The following is a 25,678-nucleotide window of genomic DNA, read 5'->3' on the forward strand; positions in this document are numbered from 1 at the left end:
ATATACACCACCCACTCATTGCCACACTCACCTCCTGAGCGGAGCTTTTTAAGATGGAATCTTATATTCTTCTGATTTCAGTACAGCCGATTAGCATCAAATTTCCAGCAACTCTGAACTCAGTGTGAAATGTTGCACTGTTTCTGTGGTGTTCATGCTTAGATGCTCTCTTGTTGTTGCTGTTTTCGTCTCGTCGTTTTTCCATTTTTTATCGTGTTTTTCTCACTAATCATTCACACAAAATAATTACCTTGTCTACCAATCTGTCTCTCCAGCCTGCAGTTCTGAGCCAGAAAACATTCAGGCTGATGCCCAGAACGACACCACCATCGTGGTGATGTGGGAGCGTCCTCGTGTGGTTTATGACACCACCATCGACTGGTACACCGTCACCTACCAGAGGCTGCAGGGACGAGACCAGGTCAAGCAGGAGTACAGGACCGATGGAGACCAGGACGTGGTATGAAGCATCTCTTCATAGATCTCTGTAGAACAGAGAAACACATCTGCTTCAGAACAGCTCCCACATGTGCACTCACCTTTGACTGCATGTAATTTCAGCTCATGTTTTGCACCATTATCTACCGTCCACACAGGTACTTCTCACTGATAAATACATAATTTGTAGAAATTGCAGTCATTTCCTTTATTCCTGAAGCAAATACAAGGAAAATGATTCTCATATTCAATCCATCCGTTCATCCACTCTCATTCTCCATCTGTCAGTCTCATGGTGTGGGTGCCTTTGGACTCTGCATTGATTAAAGTATGTAATGATTAATTGGTGCTGACAGTCAATCTCGACCTTAAAATGGGTCGTTGAACATCACTTGCTGTGACAAAATCTGTGTTTACACTATATGTGTATATGTGTTAATGTAACCAACCCTCAGCATATACGCTACCATTCAAAAGTTTGGGGTCACTCAGACAATTCCATGTTTTCCATGAAGACTCACACTTTTATCCATATGCTAACATAACTGCACAAGGATTTTCTAATCATCATTGAGCCTTTCAACACCATTAGCCAACACAATGTAGCATTAGAACACAGGAGTGATGGTTGCTGGAAATGTTCCTCTGTACCCTTATGGAGATCTTCCATTAAAAATCAGCCGTGTCCAGCTAGAATAGTCATTTACTACATTAACAATGTCTACACTGTACTTCTGATTCATTTAATGTTATCTTCATTGAAAAAAAACATCTTCTCTTTCAAAAATTAGGACATTTCTACGTGACCCCAAACTTTTGAACGGTAGTGTACACTACACAGATCAGCCTAACTCAACACAAATGAAGGAATGTGATAAAATGTAAACCTGTTGCTTAGATATTGTTTAGAAAGTTTTCAGTTCTCATCTCCATGGTCAGAGGTATTATGTCCTTGCATTGACTGTCCATTCTTGTGAGCATGATATGTTTGGAATCGAATCTCTTCAGATTTGACACTAATGTTCTGTTGGACTTCAGGATGGACTGCTACACTTTTATGTTCAGAGGTCAAAGGTTTCAGCCACTTGCATTGTCTGTAGACTTTAGGGTTTTAGCTTGCCATGTTGTGTGGTTTTCTCCTCATCTTCGGCTAGCCATTAGCCAGGTTCATGTCAGTGCTCACTCCCCGGTGTGCAAATGTTCCATCAAAACAATTCCCCTGTCACTATTTTTCAGGGGCACCGTCCCTTCATCCTGGGCTTAGTGCTGCATAAGATGATTGCAACTGGTTTAAAGAAACACACACAATTTCCCCTTTTAGCAGAATGAGGTGCAGCCAGACCAGTGTCAGCTTATCAATACTTACTCTGCATTGTGGATATGGGTTTGGCTCTGTGAGGCTGCAATTTACACAACAATTATTATTTTTTACCATATCTCAAGGATTCAGACAGTAAATATGACAACAAATCATACAAAAGAATTGATATCGGAAACGTGGCATTATAATATTCTGCAGAAACACTTTTTGGATCTTTTTTTGATGAATTCAGAAGAACCAAATCTAAACAGACCAATGCTAAACAGAAACAATCCCAGGATCATTACTGCAATAATATCTTCTTTTACATAATTAACAGTGCTAAATAACATCCCATTCAAAATCGATTTAAATGAGCAAATTTGCAACATCACGGGTGAATGTTTAGTTAATTTCACAGGGCTTTGAGTGCGTGTTAAACAGAACAGATTTGGAGACAGTTACTTAAAGTCACTGGTGTGGCTTTGCAGGGTGCCATCATCTCCAGCCTGCTGGCCAACAGCAGCTACGTGGTTCAGGTGGTGGCTTTTTGCACAAATGGACTCCGAGGACGGTGGAGCGACCAGGTTATCGTGGACATGCCGTTAGAAGACCCTGGTACACACACACACAGGCTCATGCACAGTAAAAACACATATTTGAACTGTTACATTCCCAGTTGTAAGTCGTTATTCCTTTGCTCTCATTCTAGAGAGTGACTCCGACCCTGATGCTGTCACGAAGGATTCTGAAGGCAACAGGGAGGTAGGACGGTCTGTGTATCTGTGGTTACACCTGATTCCATAATTGTGCTGAATTCTGCATAATTACTTTGCAGTGCTGACATTTGCCCTGTGTTCAATTATATCAGTGAACCTACTTATTATGCAAATTAATGTTATTATGTTCATAGAGCCTTGTCATTGAGTGTTTAGAGAGCCTTGTAAAAGGTGATGAGGGACTTTATGAGGAACATGTTGAGGTGAGATTACAGAAAACCTGTAATGTCATGATGAGGCTTTCTCTGACTTGCCAGGACAGCCGCTCCCATTTTCAATATGAAATCATTTCACTCTTCTAAGGAAGAAGAGGTGAAAGCATATTTTTGCTGCTTTCTCTGCACATAGTAGACAGTCGAACATCTTGTGACACATTTCCACACTGTAGCTCGCATTTGTTCTTCAGGTTTCATCTGTATCCAGATGGGAGAAGCCAGAGAACCATAATAAAGTAGATTTAACTCCAGAGGACCACAGTCCAGTGGAAGAGATACCAGTGGAGCAGACCAAAATTTACCAGAACCAGCCTTCACACTACGATGACCTGTACGTAGACCAGCCTGAAGTAAACCGGAACATCCCAGTTCAGGTCGACTCACGTTCATCTCCAAAGACTCCCTCTGACTCTGTAGTTCTACAGAATGTGAGAAAGAAACCAGATCCTAAGAAGTCTCAGACTGATGATGATGTGGATCTGAACTGGATTGATGGGGACCAGGTGAACCCAACACAACGGCCCTTCACTAAGGCAGGTTTTAACAGCAATGGCGCAATCTGGGTAACTGACGTAACTGAACAGCCAGGATTCCTGTTTCCAGTTGTGCGGACAACCACTCTGCCAGCAATCCGCCGGCAAATCACAGAGGAGGCATCACTGTCAGTGTCATCACATCAGGTAGCTTTCTCAACCTCCTTTTTCTCAGTGACCTTTTCATCCTTAAAGCTCAAGAAATTCAATCATATTTGTTGACAAAATCATTTAAGACACAAACTGCTGCTTGCAATGCTTCCTAAAATACCAGTGTATCATGTTTTCTTCATTTGTTTATTGTGTCCTCTGTCTCCTCATGCTTGCAGTCAAGGGATCACAGTCTACCGGACCAAGCCAGTGAAAATGGCCTCCCTTCTCAGTCGGACCTCTACACCCCTCCTGTGGAGGACATCCAAGTCACAGATGTCTTCTATGAAGACACAGTCAACAGCTCTCCACTGGAACCCATCAGCTCCACTCCAACACCGTCTGGTTCTGTGCTGCCAGGTCAGATTTAACACTCTCAGTTACCAAACACATCTTGGATTGCCACTGCTTTAGCAGATTTTGTGCAGTGCCAGAGAAATCTGCTAAATGTTTAAATAGGTAGCAGCAGAAGGTTTTGTTCTACTGAACACTAGCCACTGACAACTTCTATGAAGACAGAAATTTGTCATTATTACCAAACTGTGTTACTTTTTTATAGTCTAATTTAAAATTTAAACCTATTCTTTTTAAATTATGTGAATGCATTTACAACTAATTAAACTTAAGTTGTGATTATTATAAGGAATACCCGAGGAAAGGGAAATCTTTAACCAGTCTTTTCCCTTGTACATAACTGAACTTAATTTATCATTAATGTAAGATTTTGACCATTTTCTCAGCTTGATCGCAGTCAAAGATCTAAAAATTCTCTTTTTTCTCACTGTACTTAGTCTGAAATAATCAGCTACAGCAGGAAGTAAAGAACTTGGCTAGCTTATAAATGAGCCTGCACAGTATCCAGCATTTGTGTCAGCGGTCCAATTCAGGTCTCAACTCTGTATTTTATCTGTTCTCAGAGTTGTCACACTTCTAACAACCATATATAAACTTCATTGATTCTCATCAATTTGTGACAAATCGTGAAGGAATCTGTGTGTCTGTTCCTTGCATAACCTAATAAACATACATCTGATCTTTCTCACGCTGGATAAGTGTATTGCTGGAACCCTGAGGCAGAGCAGGGTTGAGCTTGAAGTCATTCAGATGAGCAGTGGCCATTTTTGGGTCTTCCGTCAAACAATGCCATTGATCTCTGGCTTTGTTCATTTTCCGTGCAAATTGTGGTTTCTATGTAGCTATTTACAGCTGAGTAAATGTTGTGGAAACACTATAGTCACGTATTTTTTAAAATCACATCTGTTTGAATGGAAATTTTATTCACATTTCCTTTAAATTTCTTCTCACTGTGTGACATGTACGGTAGGGTAATTGGTGGTTCTTAATTAGCCATGTGCATGCATGGTTGTCTTTCTCTCTGTGTTACTCCTGTGATGAACTGATGACATGTCCAGTCTGTATTTGCCCTGTTGCCCATTGTCAGCAGAGATTTTTCTCTTGTCTGTTTTTTGCTCCTTCAGGTTGTTAAAGAAAAAGCTCTGAGAAGCCTTTGAACAGAGCAAAAGAATTCCTGCTTATCTTGTGTTTCTCCCATTATTCTCAAAGTGGACAGGATAATTTGTCTTAGATTGGTTTATTCTTTATCTCCTTACCTCTCCTAAGAGGGGGTTTAGCAGAAACGGGTCAGCATTCAGTAATCTCCAAATAAGAAGATGATTTATTTTCGATGAGACAAAGAAAAGACTGTTGTGAGCAGCAAAATTTCCCCTTGGTGGCTGTTCACTTTTAATGTGTTTAAATTTGCTGTCTCAGAAACCACTGAAAAGAGGACAAGATGCATTGTTCAGTAAGCATTTACTCAGCTTTCTCCACCATTACTCAAGGCATGTTTTGTCAGTGATTTATGATGGGGTTTTTTTTTGTGGACGTGAAGATCTAAAAATCTGAATCTTACTCAGATTGGGTTTCTACTTTTTTGGGGAATGTTTTTTTCTTATGTTGCCCTGCCTAAATGACATGTCACGTCACATCATGTCACCCCATGTCATGTTATGCCACAACACGTCACATCCCATCATGCCATCTTCCTGTACATTTTGTCCTCAGGTGATAAAGAAGATGAAGGCTCCCTGTTGTCCTCTGAAGACAGCGATGCCCCTGTGATCAAACCCCTACCGAAAACCATCACCTCAGTGGCCTCCACCCCCTCCTCTCTCTGGATCACTGAAAAGACAGCGACTGCCAGCAACACACTTGCCAATTCAGTCTACAAAACCTTCACCACCTCCTCTCTGCTCAGAGTGCTGATGCATACGACTCAGCCCATGTTCACTGGTAAGACCAGACACTCACACAGCTTCTAATGAAATAAATCTCACATACCATGGAAAGCAGCATGGTATGAATACATGTTCTTCTGTGGTGGGTAGACGGCTGCACTTAATTGCGGTAAATGCTTGCCTCTCTCCTCTAATGGCTACGCTACAGTGCAGCTAATCACTGCTGTGCTCTGTGGTCAGGGTGGTGTTTTGTATTATGATGTGGGCAAAGCTGGTGGTGGTGGTCAGAAAGAATAAGGTGGTGTTGGTGATGATTACAGTGATGATCAGTGGCTTCTTCTCTCTCTGATGTGGTTCAGAAATTACATATGCTTGGCGCAAATCTTTTAGCACGTAACTTTACAAGGTCAAATTTTTCCTGGCTCAATATAATCTACTCAACTCCACTCAATCTCGGTGATTAGTATCTACTTTTGGGACTCCTTGTTTGTCTGAATTCTTTCCTATGGCTCAGTGGCGCTCTCTGGTGGTCGCTCTTTTCTTCCGTCCTCCTCAAAAGCAGGTTTCACTTCATCTTGAGGGTGCTTCACTTATTAGTCGTCTCCATTGATGGCATCTTTTCATTTACAAATGGAATAAATAACTTCCAAATCTTGGCTTTCTTTCTTGAACCTGCTGTGTGAAGGTGGTGCCTCTGCCTGCACTCAGACTCTCTACCTTCAGTCAAACTTTCTTGTGCCCCGTATCTGGGAAGTTCAGTTCTTACCTTTTTTCCACCTTTCTTGACACATTTTAAAAGGACATATTTGATTTCCTGGAAATGTTTTTTTTTTTTCACTTTGGCTTTATTTGCAGCAAATACACCCACATCCAGAGCTGAGGACTCAAGCATTGATCAGTCTTCTGGCTTCACAAACTCTCCAAACACTTTAAGTGGAGTGATCGTCCACACTGCAATGCCAGCACTCCCTATCCCTGAATTCTCTGCAGAAGGAGATTTATTCAGTGTCACACCTCCAGCATTCACAGGGTTCGATGAATACAGCAACAGCTTCCGTCCTTCTCCTGCCCTCTATGAAAACATAAAGAGTGGTATTGTCTTTCATCATAACGACAAACCCTCTGAAGAGCCCTCTATTGTCCCTTTGCAGATGGATTTAGAAGATCCTCAAATCTCTACTACTTTGGATTCTCAGGATCAGTTCATAGCTACACACTCTCTTCCTGTGATTTCTGGTTATGGCTTAAGTACGATCAACTTATTGAAAAAAAGCACTGTTAAAGGAAAAACCCTAAATACCTGTCTTACTGAAAGTGACAGCAGGATTCAAGATGATCTGGATGTCTTGTTGGAACACGGCAATGAAGTGGAAGCCAGGGCGGATAGACATAGAGACAACTACAGCTTCAGTTCAGTTGCATCGGTGTTTGATTCTAAAGGTTTGGATTTGTCAGACGGTCAAACAGAAGGCAGGGGATCAGGCTCTGGTCCTGACAGCAACAGGCTCAATCAGCAACTGGGTGAAGCTGCTATTGTTGAAACCAAATATTCTGCTGTTGAAAACTCTGTTCATAGCTTTAAGTTGGATGAAAAGAGCAGTACACCAAGAACTAAGATTGCCACTGAAAGAGGTAATGATACAGATGGAGCACAAAGGAAAATTAGTGTCAAGAATGAGTTTGAAATAGAGTCAGAGATAGAGATAGAGGACAATGTAAGTGAGTTAAGTGGTGAGGGAGAAGAAAAGATAGGGGGAGAAGGAGTAAACGACATCAGGAATCAGACAGTGAACAAAGTGGACAGAAAAACAAATGAGAGTGTTCAACAGCTCAATAGCACAGCAGGCTGTGACCTGCTGAAAGACAAAGAGAAACAAACTGAGGTAGCAGTTAGGACAGTGTTCAGTGAGAGCGGCAGTGGGGCTGAGGGTGTCAGTGGTTCTGGAGAGTATGAGTATTTTGATGCCAAGGAAATTCCAAAGGAAGGTAATGATGATAAAGAGGGTTTCATAGCTGGTGAAAATGATTCTGGTGAGAAAGACATTAGAAGGAATTACAGCAATGAAGAATTTGTTTCTGTAAGAAGAGGAAGTCTGCAGCTGCCTGTCGGTAGAAATAAACCTACAGCAAAGTCCCAACTGTTGGTCAGCAGCAAACAACATGGTGATGGGAGTCATGATGAAGAGGATCAAAACACGAGTCCTGCCAGTCCAGTTTTTGGAGTTATGTCTTCTCTTGAGAATAATAAGGACAGAGATGATAAAAAAGATGAAAAATATGTACGAGGAGGTGCTACAGACAGCTTACAGGAGCTCTCAGCTGTGGATGGCTTGTTGTTTGATGCTGCAAGAAGCCCAGTGTTGGGGCGTCTTGTTCCTCTGCACAGACTGACACATACCAGCAAGGCAATGGAGGAGCACATGGAAGGTAAATGTTACACAATATTTGAACTCTATTCAGCTCTGGCTCTTTGCAAAGTGACAGGGCAGTTCATTTTCCTTCACATAAGGTTGAAACTGACAGAGTTTCTTTTCTTTGTTTGCTGTGGTCACATCCAGGAATCATGCTTTACACTGCTGTTGTTGTTGAAAACGTAAAACCTTAAAGCTGGATCAGATGTCTCATGTGGATGGGACCGCTCATAGATAAAGGCTGATGTAATAAAGACAGTTTGGAGCTGGAAAAGGCCATCAGCATGCATTTGGCAGAGTAGCAGCTTTCATCTTCAGTCTATTAAAATAATAACACTGTCCTATAACCAACAACCTTATGTACTCAGAATTTACAAATAAAGCTGTATTATTTAACATGAACTTTAATTTAAATATAGATTATGTCAGGTGCACAATCACACTGTCTCTATGCAAAACACTGATGTGTGTCCTTATCTGATTGGTGGAGGCAGCATAGCCATCAGCCAGTATTGCAGCCACCGATGCTAGTTGTTTGGAAACTGTCCAAGGTTTATCATCCTGCAAACTCTGGAGTTTCACGTGATTCTATAGTGAATCCAAACAATGAATGCAGTTGGATATGTACCAGCTAAACACCCAGATCTTTTTCTCATCAGTTGTTGTTGTATGCATCTGTTTAATGACCAAAGACATGTCTATAAGAAGATTCACAAAGCTTGTAAACAAATTAACAAGATTATTAACAAAATGTAAGGTGGGACACATTTGGTTAATGATATTTCTACCTAAATGGGAGGCAGGTTTACCGTAATCTGACTCACGTGTAGGCTGCTGGGACAAGTCTTTTATTGGACGTGCATTTCATCTCCATTTTCAAAATCCGCTTCTCTATAGGAACCAACAACCTTTGGGCAGCAGCCTGCCGCACTGAAATTTTCAAGTTTTGCTGAAGATTTGATCAGGCAGTAGGGCAGCCTCGCACTGTAAAAACTCAAAATCTTACCAAGTCTGTTTATTTTCAGTCAAAATGTCTCATCCCACCTGATTTAAGATAAATTCACTTAACAAGTGACATTTCAGCAAGATGGAGGGACTTGTTTTAAGACCATGCATCTTAAATAGCTTGTTAAGTCAAACAATCTTGAAATGATTTTGTTTTAACCCTCGTGTTGTCCTGCAAGTCAAACTGACCTGTTTTAGAGTTTGAAAATGTGGAAAAGTATGCACATATATATATATACTTATATATTCACAGTGAAAACTTCCACATTTTCAAACATTTTTGGGAACTATTTGAACATTTTTTGGTGAAAAAAAGAAATGCTAAAAAAATGTTTCTTTAAGCACATTCAGAAAAAAATCAAGCAAAATCCAGCAAAATTTGCTGGATTTTGGTTGATTTCTTTCCGAATGTTCTTAAAGAAAATATTAGAAGTTTTACTGATATATATGTAATCACTTTAGATATTTTTAGGATTTTTTTGGAAGATTTTTATTCATTTTTTGAAAATATTTACAAATTTCATTTTTAAGTTTATTTTTTAAGTTTTATTTCTTGCCAAATGTGGGGATTTTTTTTAATAAAACTTTTAAGGAATTTTCTTTCTGAAGATTTTGCAAATTTTTATAAATTTGGGGAATTTTTTTGCTGAATTTTTGGATTTTTTTCAGACAAGGGAACAATATTTTCTGGTGTCGTAAATGAGGACAACTGGAGGGTAAAGACACGTAAATGTGACAATCCTGGTAAAATAGAGCTCAAAATAAGTTTTTCCAGCTAATTTTAAGATCTCAATATTCTAAATTTCATATCTTATTTCAAGAAATCTTATCAAGCCATTTTTCACTTGTTCTATTGGCAGATTTTTTCACTTATTTCAAGGTAAAAGTTCCTTGAAATAAGTTTTTTTTCTTGTTTTCAGAGGGGTATTTTTCCAGTGTGCTAGTGAATGAGAGTGTTTCCATCTCTACATGTAGATGTTTCATCAAAACAATTCCACCCGTCCCTATTTAGAGGGAACTGTGAAGTTGTGTCCTTAGCATAGCTCTATACGAGATGATTGTGGTGGTGTTTCTCCCCTATTGCAGAATGACAATGAGGTGCAGGGAGTAGTAGAATGGTCTAGCTAACATGAATTCCACCTTTTGCTTTTTCTTCTGTGAAAAACAATATTGTGTTTCCAGCATAGACTGCATAGTAATTTATGACGATACAGTCTATAGTTTACAGCTTGTTCATGCTGGCCTCATGTGGCCAACAAATCCATTAGTGCAGAGTTAAGGTCTGGTGGATGTTTTCTGTGAGGACAGTTTAAGCAGACATTTGAAAATCCTCAATAAGGTGGATAGTACTGTTCAAACCTTCTGTTAAAATGTGTTCAAGAAGATGTGAACATTTAGTCAGGTGTTGCCTTTTTCTTCTCTTCTGTAAAGCACTTCCTAGCTATTGTTTGTTCAATAAAAATGACAAACGTATCTTCAAAGTTCATTCTTGACTTTACAAACTGTACCTGACTCTAGAACTCCTTTGTCTCTTAACCACCACTTCTGCCTTCTTCCTCTGCCTCTGCTTCCTTTCAGAGGGCAGCAACAGCAGCCATGAGTCTCGTGTTGGGCTCGTTGAAGGTGTGGAGAGGGAGAAGAGGACAGTCATTCCTCTGGCTGTCGTCTCCACTCTCACCATCCTTTGTCTGCTGGTACTGGTGGGCATACTCATCTACTGGAGGTACACACCCACACAAACAAACACACAGCGTCTGTATCATTTTCACCCCTGCACTTTATTTACTTTATTTGTGTCTCAGAAACTGTTTCCAGGCAGCTAATTTCTACCCAGATGACAGCGCTTCACCTAAAGTGCTATCTGCTCCGTCGACACCCCTGCTGTTGGCTACAGGTAACAGATGCACACACACACTTGTGAGTAGCTTGATTAGAATTGCAGTGTGAAACCCTGTGAAGCTGTGGTGTTATAAGGACGCAGCTAAATGTTCAGTCTTGTGTTACAGACGGTCACGAGCCGCTGACGGTGAAGCAGTTTGTGAAGCATGTCATGGAGCTCCACACCACTAACACTTTCTCCAAGGAGTTTGAGGTATGTGAGGTTTTAAATAAGAGCATTTGAGTTCAGAAAACTCCCCCACAAGATATTTAAAAAGAAAACTTTAAATGTTTTTCTAGGAGGTCTCCTGAGGTTTTATTTTTCATTCGTCATAGCTCCTTAATGCTCTTCCACATCTGTATTAACATCATGTTCTTTAGGAGCATCACTTAGCACAGTGTTGATGTGTAACTTCATGTTGTGAATCAGTATGGAGGAGTGACGTTTTGGTACTAACAATGGCAGTGCAGCATATTTGTCATTCCAGACTCGATGTTCAAACCCGTGACAGGTCAGACTTGACAGACAGCTTTGCACAGACTAGGACAGACAGATGAAAACTACCTGCTGCAGGCTTTCAGGCTTCTCCATCTCTGCTCATACTGAATGTGCAAAAGGATGCTAGAAATGTCTCATGTTGGGTCTTGACATATGTGATCGTTGTTTAGCTGTCTGAGAACAATGTGTGGGTTAGTTTGAACAGCAGGTACATCTGCATGGCATTAGTCACCTCTGTTTCCGAGCATGAACCTCCTACATACCTCACACAGATAGGCGTAATTAAAGCATACTTGTACCTTGTAATTGCCGGTGAGTTTGTGTGTTTTCCAACATTTTGTAACTGTGTTTTACTTGCTCTATAGCTGCAGCAATAAACACACATTTTGCTTTAAGCTAATTATTCTTCAGCAAAAAATTTAAAAAAAGTCAGTATGTAGGACATGGCTAACAGTACAAGCATAAAGCCCACAGCTCAGATGGGAAATCAGACTATTTCCCACTTTGCACTGCCTCTCTGTGTGTATCTGAACCCCAGATTCCTGTACCTGCACTGACTCCCTGTCTGTCTGTCTGTCTGTCATTTTGTCCCCCTTTCCCACCACCATCGTCGTGCTTTCTGCATCCTCACCATCCTCCATTAGATTGTCAAAGAATCCTACGAGGTAAGACACCTGCCATCCCTCTCCAGTTGCAGAGGTGTTGTTTTCTTGTCCTTTCTTCACCACTCAGAAAGAAATACATTTGTTCTAAAGCAAAATGTCCCTTGTTTCACCATCTGTTGACAAAATAAAGTCCTTCTCATTGTCCCTTGTAAATGGCAGTTTACATATTTTACCATTCTGTAGCTGCTGTTGAAATAATCCTCATTTTTTGTTATTTTAATTGTGTTTTTATTAGAACTAACACAGTTTTATTGGAATATGAGGTTTAAATATTGGATCACATTCAATAGATGAAGAATTTCTCTTGCATACCATCAGAACCAGGGTTTTATGTAATCCTATAATATCTGCTTTTATTTCTTCTTCTCCCACAGACTTCTTGTTTTTCTTCGATATACATCTTCTCTTCTTTGTCTAGTGAAAGTGTAATTCATAAGTGCTTATGTATTAACTGTAAACATTAGAGATAATGTCAGAAAAACTGCCTCATTTTATGTTCACAACCACCTGCAGTGCTTATCCGAGTAATGAATCTTTTTTATAACAATGCTTTCTATTCTGTTGTGTTTTAGGAGGTGCAGGCGTGTACGGTGGACATGGGCATCACCGCCGACAGCTCCAGTCACCCCGACAACAAAAGCAAGAACCGTTACATCAACATACTGGCCTGTATGTGGCTGTTCAGTGCGATCAAAGTGTATTATTTAACTGTAGAAGCCCAAAAAAATGTAACTAATTAACTGTTTCCTCTCTTAGATGACCACAGCAGAGTGAAGCTCTCCAGCAGTTTGGACAGAGATGGGAAATGCGGAGACTACATCAATGCTAACTTTGTAGATGTAAGTATGTTTCCTATATGCATGCTGCATACATTATATCACGGATGTCAAACTCATTCCACAAAGGGCCGGTGTGGCTGCAGGTTTTTGTTCCAACTAAGCAGCATCACACCGGACCTGACTCATTTATTTAACCAATCTCAGTCTCCAGACAGGTGATTGGTCAGACTGTGTGCTGTAGGCTACAGCATTTAGTTCCAACGTATCTACAGCACACAGTCTGACCAATCACCTGTCTGGAGACTGAGATCGGTTGATTAAATGAGTCAGGTCTGGTGTGATGCTGCTTAGTTGGAACAAAAAACCTGCAGCCACACCGGCCCTTTGTGGAATGAGTTTGACATCCCTGCATTATATCCAGGGTGTTGTGAGCAAACACGTGTCTTTGTAGGGTTATGAGCGAACGAGGGCGTACATCGCAGCTCAGGGGCCTCTCAGAGCCGGCAGGGAAGACTTCTGGAGGATGATCTGGCAGCAGAACATTGGAGTTATTGTCATGATCACCAATCTGAAGGAGAAAGGACGGGTAGGAGCTTTCACAAACGCAAGCTTCACTGCAGAGATCAGTACAGTTTTGTCTGATCTTAAACACACACATCTAGCTATTAAATATCCAATCTTTCTTTTCGGGAACACATAGGAAGCTTGGATTACTTCATTCCATTCATCTAGAGTAATCCCATTTTTTTCGGATTTCAGCGTCAGTGCAAGGCTTCATATCAAAAATACCTGAGAAAGAATGTGTTGGGTATTCATTTTGAATATTATTTTGGGCACTAGGAAGTGCCCCATAGACTTCAGGCAGTTGCTTTTTGTATTAATCAGTTCAAACTTGTTCACGAATTACCTTCCAATACCAGATTCTGACTGAGAGATGAAAAATTGCAGAAGCCACTCTGGTCTTCTGGTCAGGGTCACACACTTGCAGGATTCTTCTTGCACATTTTCATTTTCTAAGATGTAGGGCAAAGATATTGAGCCTGAAATTGAACTGCAGGATTAATATCTTCAGATTCTGCATAGCATCATCACTTTTTATCTTTCCATAGACAAAATGCGACCAGTACTGGCCAGAGGAGAATCAAGAAGAATACGGTCCTTACCAGGTGACCCTGAAAAACACCAAGGCACTCGCTTACTATACACTGCGGACGTTCACTATCAGGGACACCACGAATAAGGTATTTTTATTTACACGGTGACTTCAGTGATAATTCAAATGGAATTGGAGGTTTACTTCTAACTGAAAACAAACCTTCTCTGGTCCTCCAGGTGTCTCAAAGGAAAGTTGAGCACACAGTCCTCCACTATCACTACACCCAGTGGCCAGACATGGGCGTCCCAGAATACACTCTGCCTGTTCTGTCCTTTATCAGAGCGTCCTCTCGGGCTCGGACACAGGAGATGGGACCTGTCTTGGTACACTGCAGGTAGAATGTGTGCATGTGTGCATAAATGAAAAGATCCTTTTACATAAAATTAAATACTGAAAAAAAAACCATGCAGTGAGTATAGAGTTAGCGTGTGTCGTGTGTCCTCCACAGTGCTGGTGTAGGACGGACAGGAACCTACATAGTGATTGACAGCATGCTGCAGCAGATCCAAGATCAAGGGACAGTAAATGTTCTTGGCTTCCTCAAACATGTGCGGACACAGAGGAACTTCCTGGTTCAGACGGAGGTAAGCATAGAGTATTGGTGGACATAAATCTGTTTGTGTTTGTGGGAATCCATCTGCCGTTGGGAACTAAAAGCCTCCAAAATATAAACCATTTAATTAGAGTAAAAAGACTTAGTTTAAAGGTCCCATATAGTGATTTTTTATTGTACTTTGAATTAAAATGTAAATATGTTTACTTCTGCTATGTGTCAGTAGTGAGTAAGAAATCAACTGTGGTGTTTTATAACCAATACTGATTCAGCTCAAATGGTGCACAGCTGTCACAGACACGGAGTTTTCTTCCTTAAAGGGGCACAAACGGCAGCAGCTCATTGATTTTCAGAGTAAAACAGCCCATTTAAAACAATCCTGGAACCAGGGGTTGTACAGTCATGGTAAAATATTTGCAGTATTTTGAGCTAAAGCACTGAAACACACTGAGGGAAAGAGGTAAGACTTTGATTCATTTGCTGAAAAGGGGCCTAATATGGGTTTGGGTGAGGCAAGTAGTGGTTGATCTGATATAAGTCTCCTGATATTTAATGCACGTCAATGCAATATGTTCTAAAGTTGTGGGAAAAAGCACATATGTATGTACAGTACTGTTCAAAAGTTTGGGGTCACTTTTCATGAAGACTCACACCTTTATTCACGTGCTAACATAACTGCACAAGGGTTTTCTAATCATCATTGAGCCTTTCCACACCATCAGCTAACACAATGTTGCATTAGAACACAGGAGTGATGGTTGCTGGAAATGTTCCTCTGTACCCCTATGGAGATATTCCATTAAAAATCAGCCGTTTCCAGCTGGAATAGTCATTTACCACATTAACAATGTCTACACTGGATTTATCATTAATTTAGTGTTATCTTCATTGAAAAAAAATGCTTTTCTTTCTAAAATACGGACATTTCTAAGTGACCCCAAACTGAACGGTGGTGTAAATGTACTTTGTAGGGACACTGATTGACATACTACACAATATAGACTATTACCTTTACCCTAACCTAAAAATATATATGAAGTAGTTATAATTGAGTTGTCTCTTTGTATTTCTCTCTTTTAGGAGCAGTATGTGTTCATCCATGATGCTCTGGTAGAGGCCATCTTGAGCCGGGACACCTCGGTGACCTCTAACCTCCTCCATACTTACGTGTCGGACCTCCTGACCCCTGGAGCGACAGGCAGGACTCGCATGGACAAACAATTCAAGGTATTACACTTCATTTTTTAACCCACACTGTATAAACTTCTGAATCTAAATGAATGGCTTCACATCTCAGGCATTTAGCCAACAGATTTTTTGATTGTTCCTTTTTGTTTCAGTTAATTAGTCAGCGTCAAGCGAAGCATGCAGACTACAGCACTGCTCTGAAAGATGGCAACGCTGAGCGGAACAGAGCCAGAGCTCTGATGCCTGGTAAGCAGGGACAGATTACTAACCGGGCAAAGCGGCCAGCTACCTACAATATGTTCTCATTTCATATTAGTAATTTCATTAATTGCAGTTTTGTTTTTGAACTATGAGTGGCAGCAGAAAAACACAGTATCAGCTGACATGATGAGCATTTAACATGGTTCTGGTTTATTATCTTGGCTCTGTCTTGAGGAGGGGCCCTGAAAATCTACAGCTCATATTGAGTGTACCCATCACATATTCCCAAATGAAGTTATTTTAAATTAGGTTACTGAACATTTACCGTGGAGCCAAGTAATATTCTACCATGAAATCATAGATGCTTCAGTTTCTTAATTTCTTTTTTCTTAACTCTCATCCATGTTGGCATAAAACTTAAGGTTCTTAGATGTGCAATGCCCATTAATGTCATTCATTGCAGCCACATGGGTTACCGTTGTGTGTAACAGGATGCTGTGCCGCTTGCAATTTTTCAATGATACTTTAACTTTCAATATCATTTTTTTGTCATTTTTTTCAACATTGTGAATAGCTGCAGATTGAGGAAGGAAGGCTTTCACAGCTTCACTGTTTCTTCCACAAACCTTTTTAAAAATCACACCTTTAAGGCAGCGACACACTGAAACGCATTACTCTCAAGTAGTTTGTGGGCTTATTTTCAGGTGTTGTATTGCTAATTCATGTCTCTGTGTCGTGTAGTGGAGAGATCCAGAGTCTGTCTGACTGCTTCAGAGACAAACTCCACAGGCTACATCAACGCCTCTTATGTGATGGTAAGACAGCTGGAAATGACATATTTATTAGCATTTTTAATGCATGATCAAAACATTCGCTGCTAGCTTGATGCAGCTCGCGTGTTTGCAGGGACATCACCACTGTAAGGAGTTCATAGTGAGCCAGACTCCTCTGAGCAGCACGGTGGCTGATTTCTGGAGGCTGATCTGGGAACACAACACACAAACTGTGGTCCGTCTGCCAGACACACACAGTCAGGTACAGTGCAAAGACACACACACACACACACTCTCTACATGGTACTTCTACAGAACTGTGTATAATCCCAAACACTTTTACATTGTGTTGATTCAGACTGAAGAGAGGGAGCGTTGTGTCTATTGGCCCAGTAAAGACCAGCCAATGAGCTTTGAAGGCTTCACCGTGTCGTACTCTGGGGAGGAGCACGTATGTCTGTCCAATGAGGAGAGACTTTTGGTGCAGGACTTTACAGTGGAGTCTCCACAGGTAACACACACACACATGAGTATATTTTACATATATTAAAACATTAAATACAATCAGATTGTGACTCACTTTTCAACCCTTTTGTATTTCTCTGCATCCATTCAGAGTAATTACGTGTTCGAGGTGCGTCAGTACAGCGCTGCCTGCTGGCCAAACCCAGACAGTCCCATCAGAAACAGTTTTGATCTGGTCAACACAGTCAAAGAGCACAGCAGACACACACAGGGACCCACAATTGTCCATGATCCGTGAGTATGATACAGACACGATCCCTGCTGCATGGACACCCACTTTGTTTTTATCTTTTCTGATATTTCTTTTTTTTTCCTCTTCCTTTGCAGTCAGTGGCAACCGCTAGAACCATATGGTAACACATTTAGACATGTGCTACAATAATTAGGGACAACACCCTGTACTGCAAAAACTCCAAATCTTACTCATCTCACTTGATTTAAGATAAATTCCCTTAACAAGTGACATTTCAGCAAGATGAGGGACTTGTTTTAAGACAATGCATCTTAAATATCTTGTTAAACAAACAAACAATCTTAAAATGATCTTGTTTTGAGTTGAAATTTACAAGAAAACTCAAAATAAGTTTAACCTTGGTCTCGTCCTGCAGGTCAAATTGACCAGCTTTAAAGTTGGAAAATGTGGGGGAAAAATATACTTTAACAGTGAAGCTTCTGATGTCCACATTTTCTACATTTTTGGGAAATTTTTGAACATTTTCTGGTGGGAAAAAAAGAAATGCTAAAAATGTTTCTTGAAGAACATTCACACAAAAAATAATTTTTTGTGAATGTTCTTTAAGAAAATAGAAGTTTTGCTGATATATATGGAATCACTTTAGATATTTTTAGGATTTTTTGGAAGATTTTTACTCATTTTTTGAAATATTTTCAAGAATTTTCTTGGCAAATTTGGAGCACTTTTTTTGAATAAAAGTTTTAAGGTAAACTTTTAAGGAATTATTGGAGCTTCTTCTTAAAGATTTTGAAATTTTTTAGAAATTTGGGGAATTTTTTGTTGATTATTTTTGGGGATTTTTTCAGACAAGGAAACAATATTTTTTGGTGCCCGTAAATGAAGACAACAGGAGGGTTAATGCATCTCAAACTAGAAAAGCACTCAGAGAGTGCAGACCTCCGCCAAGGATAGAGAGGAAAACAGGAAACCCATGCAGTAAAGGATCATGAGCTGGAATCGAACCTGCATCTCTGACACAGTTCTGTTTCTAAATCACCTTCTTAACCAGTTGAGCTATCTGGACACCTTGTTTGAACTTGTTGGACGACATACTAACCTATGATGTTTTTGTCATATTTTGGACCACATACTAAAACATACTAAAAAAATTCAAAGTGATCCAGGATCCTTTCCAGATTGCCACTAAAATTAAATCAGCTCTTCCTCTTACCATAGTCTACATCCCCTCAAAATTTCATGTGAATCTGCCCAGGCGTTTTTGAGTTATCTTGCTAACAGACAGACAGACAGACCCACAAACGCCGGGTGTCACATAACCTCCTTGGCGGAGGTAATAATTAGGAGGTTACACTGAAGCGAAAATCTATTTTTAAGTAAAAAACTGCTTTTTTTTTAACCATATTTGGCTAATTTTAAGACACCTAAGGTTGGCAATCCTGGTAAAATAAAGCTTAAAATAAGTTTTTCCAGATAATTTTAAGATCTCAGTATTCTAAATATCATATCTTATTTCAAGAAATCTTACCAAGCCATTTTTCACTTGTTCTATTGGCAGATTTTTTTCACTTGTTTCAAGGTAAAAGTTCCTTGAAATAAGTTTGTTTTTGTTTTGTTTTGAGAGGGGCGTTTTTTTTTTTTTTTTTTACAGTGCTTTACACCAAATTTCATGTCTACTCCTCAAGAACTCTACTACCATTAATGCAATGTATCAAAAAAGAGGTACCATTGGATTCCTTGGCTCAAGTCAAATTCATGTCACTATGTGAGGTCATATCTTAAAGGGGAACTTCGTTTTTTTTCAACCTGGGGTCTGTTTTCATATGTCATTTCATACATGTGAGTGATGGAGAAATGAATTTTTGACATAGCTCCAGTATTTAGCCAGGCAGGCAGCTCGCAGCTCAGCTAGCAGCTCAGCTAGCGAAAAGTATGGGGCAACTGGCTCCCCTGCGTCAAAGTCCGCTCTAACATGCTTTTTTTTCCCCACACTGACCGGCTCGGATAGTCTCAACGAGTGTCCCACAACATACTAGAGATGAGAAGTATTTGTCGTGGTCTGTATCCAAATCCGACACAAAATCGCTCCACTCGTCTCTCCACCTGAGGCAAACAGCTGTTTCCCCCACCGGTGTTTTGGCGCGAGCTATCGCGCGATTTCGGAACGAGATTTGCTTTCTAGCGTCCCGAGATTTGGATACAGACCACAACAAATAGCGATCGCCAAGTAATGAGGAGGTTTTCGTTCACTTCTCATCTCTAGTATGTTGTGGGACACTCGTTGAGACTATCCGAGCCGGTCAGTGTGGGGAAAAAAAAGCATGTTAGGGCGGACTTTGACGCGGGGGGGGGGGCAGTTGCCCCATACTTTTCGCTAGCTTTTTTTTTTTTTTTTTTTCCGCTAGCTGAGCTCCTAAGCTGCCTGCCTGGCTAAATACTGGAGCTATGTCAAAAATTCATTTCTCCATCACTCACATGTATGAAATGGCATATGAAAGCAGACCCCAGGTTGAAAAAAACTGAAGTTCCCCTTTAACAACTTGGCTCATGAAATCGAGACGCCAGATTATTTGAACACTTGAGGGTTCTGCAGTAAGAAGACAGGCATTTTTCTTAATACTGTTGGATGTCTTGCATATAAAAATTGTTTTGCCATCTCTAGTGAAATCTTGAGAAATTATACGAATAGAATCTGACAACAGATGGAATCTGACAGCCAGCCTGCTCCACTACATTTAATCAAAGACCTTAAGATTTCTGTGACCAAATCTTCACTGAAAAGTTATTAGATCAACTTTTTTATTTTCAAAGCCATTTGCCAATTCCAGCCTATTAAATCTGGCAGCAAAGGTGCCAAACAGGGAGTGTTTGGACTGGAAGTGCCTTTCTTAATGCAATTTAAAAATCTCTTCACAATCAGCCGTCTGACTGCTGGTGAGATGCTGCAATAAGTACAACCAAATATTTTTTTTATTTGTAAGCGTTCATGTGTTTCCCTTTAAAGTAATGCTTTGAGACATCCTGACCATGAGGCACGATAAATTGTGATTTCATGTTAGTTAGCATTGCTGACATTAGGTTTTATTTGTAATCTGTGAGTTTAGATACTTGGTCATCTGTGATCCTTTGAGTCTGCAGAATCATTTTGTCCAAAGCAGACAAATGACCACAACAGGATGTGACCTCCTATATCATTTACTCCCACTCTTTGTTCAGCTGACATTAAACATGCTGTCAGTGCTCACAGCTACACTTTCAGCATTATCAGATCACGTTGCCATGGTGATTGAGGCATGTAGAACTGCTTGGCCCCCTCCTCACTGCTTGCAGTTATATTTCATTTAACATTTTGCTCTTTCTTTGTGTGTGCAGTTTGGGAGGTGCTACATCAGGGCTGTTCTGCGCTCTCACCACGCTGTCCAGTCAGCTGGAGGAGGAGGGAGCAGTAGACGTCTATCAGGTGGCTCGGATGACCAACCTCATGAGACCTGGGGTATTTAACGATGTAGTAAGTACTGGCACTCTTAACATTTCACAATCAGTTAACCTATTTAGACAGAGGCAGGTACTGTGTGTTTTAACCTTATGTTATGGGAGGAGCAGCCTTGATTCTGTGTTTTTTGCCCCTTGTAGGAGCAGTACCAGTATCTGTACCGAGCTGTGCTGAGCCTGGTTAGCAGCCAGGAGGACCAGAGAGCCCTGCAGAGTCCAGAGACCAATGGATCTGTACCACTGGGACAGACCAACATCGCAGAGAGCCTGGAGTCGCTAATGTAGACACACACGCGTTTAACACGCAAACACGTCACATATACAGAAAACTCATCACACACCTGAAACGTGATAAGAGGATAACACCGCCATGTCTGTCTGTGGTTCACAGCTGTGTCCGCTGAGCATGCTAATGATTTAATGTTCACTCATCTTTATTCATCACATCTTTTCTTACATTATAACAGTCCAGTATAACCCAGTCTCTTGCTTTCAATCATATCTTACAAAATGAAATCTTACTTTTCATTATGAGTGGAGCTCCAGCTACTCCAGCTGTGTGACAAAGCAACAACACGCAAAATCTTTCTGCCACTGAAAGGATTTTCTTTTGACAAATTTCATGTCTGTCTCACAAGCTCACTAAACACATCTGTCAGGTTTAGACACACCATTAAAAGTGACCTTTAGCTACCAGTCGGTGTTAGCATGTACAGCAGACAGCTCATTTCTGGTGGTAACCCTCATGTGACATAAAGTAGCCAAAAGGCCAAAGGTACCACTTTCTAATAAGGCACCCTCTATACAGGTGAACTAGTGGCTTTAGTAACAGGTAATAAATCTCATACTAATAATTTATAGAGTAGTTACAGGCAATGAATGAGTTTGGACTGCCAGGCTGTCATAACTCCCTTCAGATGGACACATACTTTAGTTTTAATAACTGGGTCAATATATAATTGTGGGACATTTTTGCTGTTTTCAGGCCTAAAATCAACATGGCCGCCTATAACCAAACACCACATGGCATTTTTACAGAAAGATTCTTCTAAATATTATGTATATAATTAAGTAAAATTGAAATTGAAAGTTATTTATGAAGATATTTTAGTAAACCTGTTGACATGTCATAAATCCACACTTGACTCACACGCTACTTTATATTAAATAACTCTGAAAGCCTTGGAGTCTTGCCAGTCTTTTCTTCAGGAGGAAATTACATCATGTGGAGCAGGTCATGTGTTCTGGGATTAACACACTTCCTGGAGAGGTGTTTCTGTACTGGGTAACATAGTTAAAAGTGATTTAATTTGTTATTTTCCATATAAAATTTGATATATCGCCAAGAAATAAAAATCTGTCTTGATTATCTCAACTTAATTAAAAGAACACAATAGAAAAAATTCTTGAATACGCTCATTTTATTATTGTTTAGCAAATTAGAAGGTGGTTGTTATTAAATTCTGATGGTTATTTAGTTGACATTTTAGTAATATCCAGTCATTTTTTAATTAATAAGTGATTGTTTCCATAATAAATAATTATGGAATTTGTAAAGACATGATCATAATGAACATATAAAACATGATTTTTTTTTCACTTTGATTAAAAATGTAAGCAAAATATATCCCATGGACTTCAAAAGTCCCCCAAATATATATTGACCCAACTGCAGATCTGAACTTTTTATTAAATGTCTTATTAATATTTTTATATCCCTTATTAATCCCACAAGGGGAAATTCTGATTTTCACATATCCCCCCCATCTTGGGGGGTCAGAGTGCAGGGTCAGCCGCGGTACAGCGCCCCTGGAGCAATTAGGGGTTAGGTGTCTTGCTCAGGGACACCTCGACATGAGCACGATGGGCCGGGGATCAAACCGCAATCCTCCAGTTGCGAGACGGCCACTCTACCCACTGACCTATGCCACCGTCTTATATGTGAGATTTGGAAGCAGTGGGTGTTACTAGAGCACCAGCAAATCAAAACTGTGTACCAATATAAATAATCCAGCCACAGCCATTAGCAATGGCCGTAATGAGTTGTTGTGAATTCAAGTAACATTACTGATAGAAATCTGGCACTTTGTGATGTGGAAGGTCACTCGTGGTCTGTTTAAAAATCCATGGAGAGCCAACAGTTTCAAAGGGAGGGACTCACATGCACTAACGTTTACTAACATGCAGGTAAAAATGGAATAGAAAATCTAACTTTACAGCATACACAGAGGGGGCGTAACTTCATTCTCTGCTGAAGACACCATGACTTAACTCTGTCTTTACACAGCAGATAGCAGTTTGCTGCTACATTAATGCTGCGGTTATCTTCAAGATCTCGCATATTTCACCTTTGTCTCACCTACTCATTGTATATATACCAAACTGAAACCGCCATGGGCTTTTTGTAGCCTGATAACTGATCTGTAAAGTGTTAGTAAATGATTTATTCACCATTATTAAAGCCATTAGTTTACAGATAGGTGCCAACAAAGCTTCACTGCCTTTCAAACAAGAACCTACAAACTTTACAACTCTGCAGCAGAGCAAGACCAAACATCTGCTGCAAGGTTTCCTTAACAACTAAATGAACATGAAATACAGGAATCTGTGTTACTGGAAATGATCTTTCTTAATTATAAGAAGGAGTCTGCTTTGTAATTCCAATAAGAGACCGAACTTAGATTCACGGCTTCTGTCTATTTTATACTTTATGTAACATTTAGTTCTTTCATTTCTCTCTTATCGACCCCTTCCTGCTTTTTTAAACTATTTTTTCCTCTGATGGTTTTTATCTTTCTTTAAAAAAAACATAAATATTAATAAAAATATCACTAGTCAGATTTCTGAAAGAATGATAGATGACTTTAATGTCCAAAGGGAAATAATGCAGGAAAAGACATTTTAACAAAGCCCTGGTTTCCTGTGAATATTTTTTGCACTGCACATTAACCAGCAGAATGTGGGACTCCAACTACCATGTATCTTTATTTAGAATAATGTTTTAATAACCAAATGAAGAGTTCATTTGCAAAAACAGATAACTCCATTTTGATAAATTTTCAGAAAACTTTTTAAAAAATTTTTTTACTTGAGATAATATCAATCAAACTGAAGTTGAGTGGATTTGACTCAGTAGAAAATACATGACAAAACAGAGAAAAAATAAATTATTAGTCTTATTATTATCTCAAGTAAACAATAAAAATGAGTTTTCTGATAGCGGAGTTACCTGTTTGTGCAAATGAACTCTTCAAATTCTCCAAGACCTCACTAGTGAGAATGAAACGACTGCTGTTTTTTTTGTTTGGTTTTTTGTCTCCTTGCCACTGGCTCCATGGTCTCTGGTAACCAGTGCCTTTTGCAACTCATGTTCTTGTACTTTAAACCTGTTTTGATACAAATGTGCGACTAATATGCCAAAATATTGACGTGTCATTTTTATCTATTTTCTTAAAGGTGATCACTGCCTCGCTGAGCTCATTAGAAAAATGTCTCGAGGCTCAGACGTTTTGTAAAAGATTTGGGATTGATGTGGTATTCTGCTCAAAATCCAGAACAGCAGAGAAGCTCCTTTGCAACAGAATAAAGCGTGACAGATAATAATCCTCTTTCTTATCAGTGTAAGCTAAGATTTAAAACAAAACAAAACAATCATCATTCAGTTGAGACTGTGCTGTTCAAATGTGGCAAATATTCACTCTGATGAAAAGGAGAGAAAGGAGAGAGTAAAAGGTGAACTTAGTGCCATTTTGGGAGACTTTCCCTTCTGTTTCTCCTCAGCAGCACTGAGGTCTTACAGCTGAGACTCTGAATCCCAGCACAGCCCTCTGCTACTTGCTACGACTGTTTTGAAGGAGTCCAAGTGTTGCTGTTGCATCAGACACGATCAGTCGACCTCACTTTCAGACAAAGGCATGGCCTCTCTCTGTGGCTGTTTTGCATCCCAGTGTATGGTTTCTTTTTAGGGCATATGTATGGAGATGCAAAACCATAGAGGAGTCTGCAGCCGAACAGGCAGCACTTCAGATCTGCTCTAATTGAAATAAAAATGTTTTGGTGTAAATATCCCTGAATACTTCAAAGGCCAAATTACTGTATGTTTATACTGTATCTCTATATATTTTCTATTTTACTATAAAAGGTGATTTTCTAGTCATTTACACATATATAACTGTGTGGATTCTATTTGATAATTTTAGCCTGCAAATATTGATCATGTTTATAGTTTTAATGGAACGTTATCTCTTTTTATCTCTCTGATTCCAGTAGCAGCTTCATGTCTATACCTTTATCTCCAGCCATAAACTGGTGCAGTATGTATAAAGCAGCAAGATTAAAGATTTCTTTCAAACCTTCGCTTGTCTCTTCTTCATTGTAGGTATCATGTTGTCAGAGACAGCAGAAGACGTGGTCCTGCTCGGACTCAGGCTAGTAGGGAAAGATGTTTTTGCTAAGTTGTGTCGACTCTACCAGTCAAAAGTTTGGACACACCTTCTAATTTAATGGTTTTTCTTATTTTCATGACTATTTATATTGTAGATTTCTCCGCAGAAACCATTTCAGGTGATTACCTCATGAAGCTCGTCCTCAGAGTTTAAAGCAGTAATCAAAGCAAAAGGTGGCAACTTTGAGGAATCTAAAATGTAAAACATGTTTAGACTTATGTCACACTTTTTTGTTTACTACATAATTCCATATGTGTTCATTC

At 39.8% G+C, this 25,678-nt stretch overlaps 1 protein-coding gene across 2 annotated transcripts in view; it reads left to right on the forward strand.

The window, feature by feature from the left end:
• The window catches only part of ptprz1b (protein tyrosine phosphatase receptor type Z1b), a 97,505-nt gene extending 72,180 nt beyond the window's left edge, over window positions 1-25,325 (forward strand). Inside the window, exons 9-32 of one of the 2 annotated variants that reach the window (XM_051950762.1) lie at window positions 276-460; window positions 2,230-2,356; window positions 2,451-2,503; window positions 2,924-3,412; window positions 3,595-3,775; window positions 5,480-5,707; window positions 10,647-10,791; window positions 10,871-10,962; window positions 11,075-11,160; window positions 12,090-12,110; window positions 12,683-12,779; window positions 12,867-12,949; window positions 13,341-13,475; window positions 13,999-14,130; window positions 14,222-14,379; window positions 14,494-14,629; window positions 15,679-15,825; window positions 15,939-16,032; window positions 16,729-16,802; window positions 16,894-17,022; window positions 17,119-17,271; window positions 17,377-17,519; window positions 20,851-20,986; window positions 21,112-25,325. In XM_051950762.1, coding sequence (XP_051806722.1) covers window positions 276-460; window positions 2,230-2,356; window positions 2,451-2,503; window positions 2,924-3,412; window positions 3,595-3,775; window positions 5,480-5,707; window positions 10,647-10,791; window positions 10,871-10,962; window positions 11,075-11,160; window positions 12,090-12,110; window positions 12,683-12,779; window positions 12,867-12,949; window positions 13,341-13,475; window positions 13,999-14,130; window positions 14,222-14,379; window positions 14,494-14,629; window positions 15,679-15,825; window positions 15,939-16,032; window positions 16,729-16,802; window positions 16,894-17,022; window positions 17,119-17,271; window positions 17,377-17,519; window positions 20,851-20,986; window positions 21,112-21,255 — 3,368 coding nt within the window. In that variant the 3' untranslated portion in view covers window positions 21,256-25,325. The remainder of the gene's footprint in view (window positions 1-275; window positions 461-2,229; window positions 2,357-2,450; window positions 2,504-2,923; window positions 3,413-3,594; window positions 3,776-5,479; window positions 5,708-10,646; window positions 10,792-10,870; window positions 10,963-11,074; window positions 11,161-12,089; window positions 12,111-12,682; window positions 12,780-12,866; window positions 12,950-13,340; window positions 13,476-13,998; window positions 14,131-14,221; window positions 14,380-14,493; window positions 14,630-15,678; window positions 15,826-15,938; window positions 16,033-16,728; window positions 16,803-16,893; window positions 17,023-17,118; window positions 17,272-17,376; window positions 17,520-20,850; window positions 20,987-21,111) is intronic. The other variant, XM_051950763.1, reaches the window with a different exon arrangement.
• Window positions 25,326-25,678: the final 353 nt, after the last annotated feature.

The sequence above is a fragment of the Acanthochromis polyacanthus genome, chromosome 1, assembly GCF_021347895.1.
Source record: "Acanthochromis polyacanthus isolate Apoly-LR-REF ecotype Palm Island chromosome 1, KAUST_Apoly_ChrSc, whole genome shotgun sequence".
Lineage (NCBI taxonomy): Eukaryota > Metazoa > Chordata > Actinopteri > Pomacentridae > Acanthochromis > Acanthochromis polyacanthus.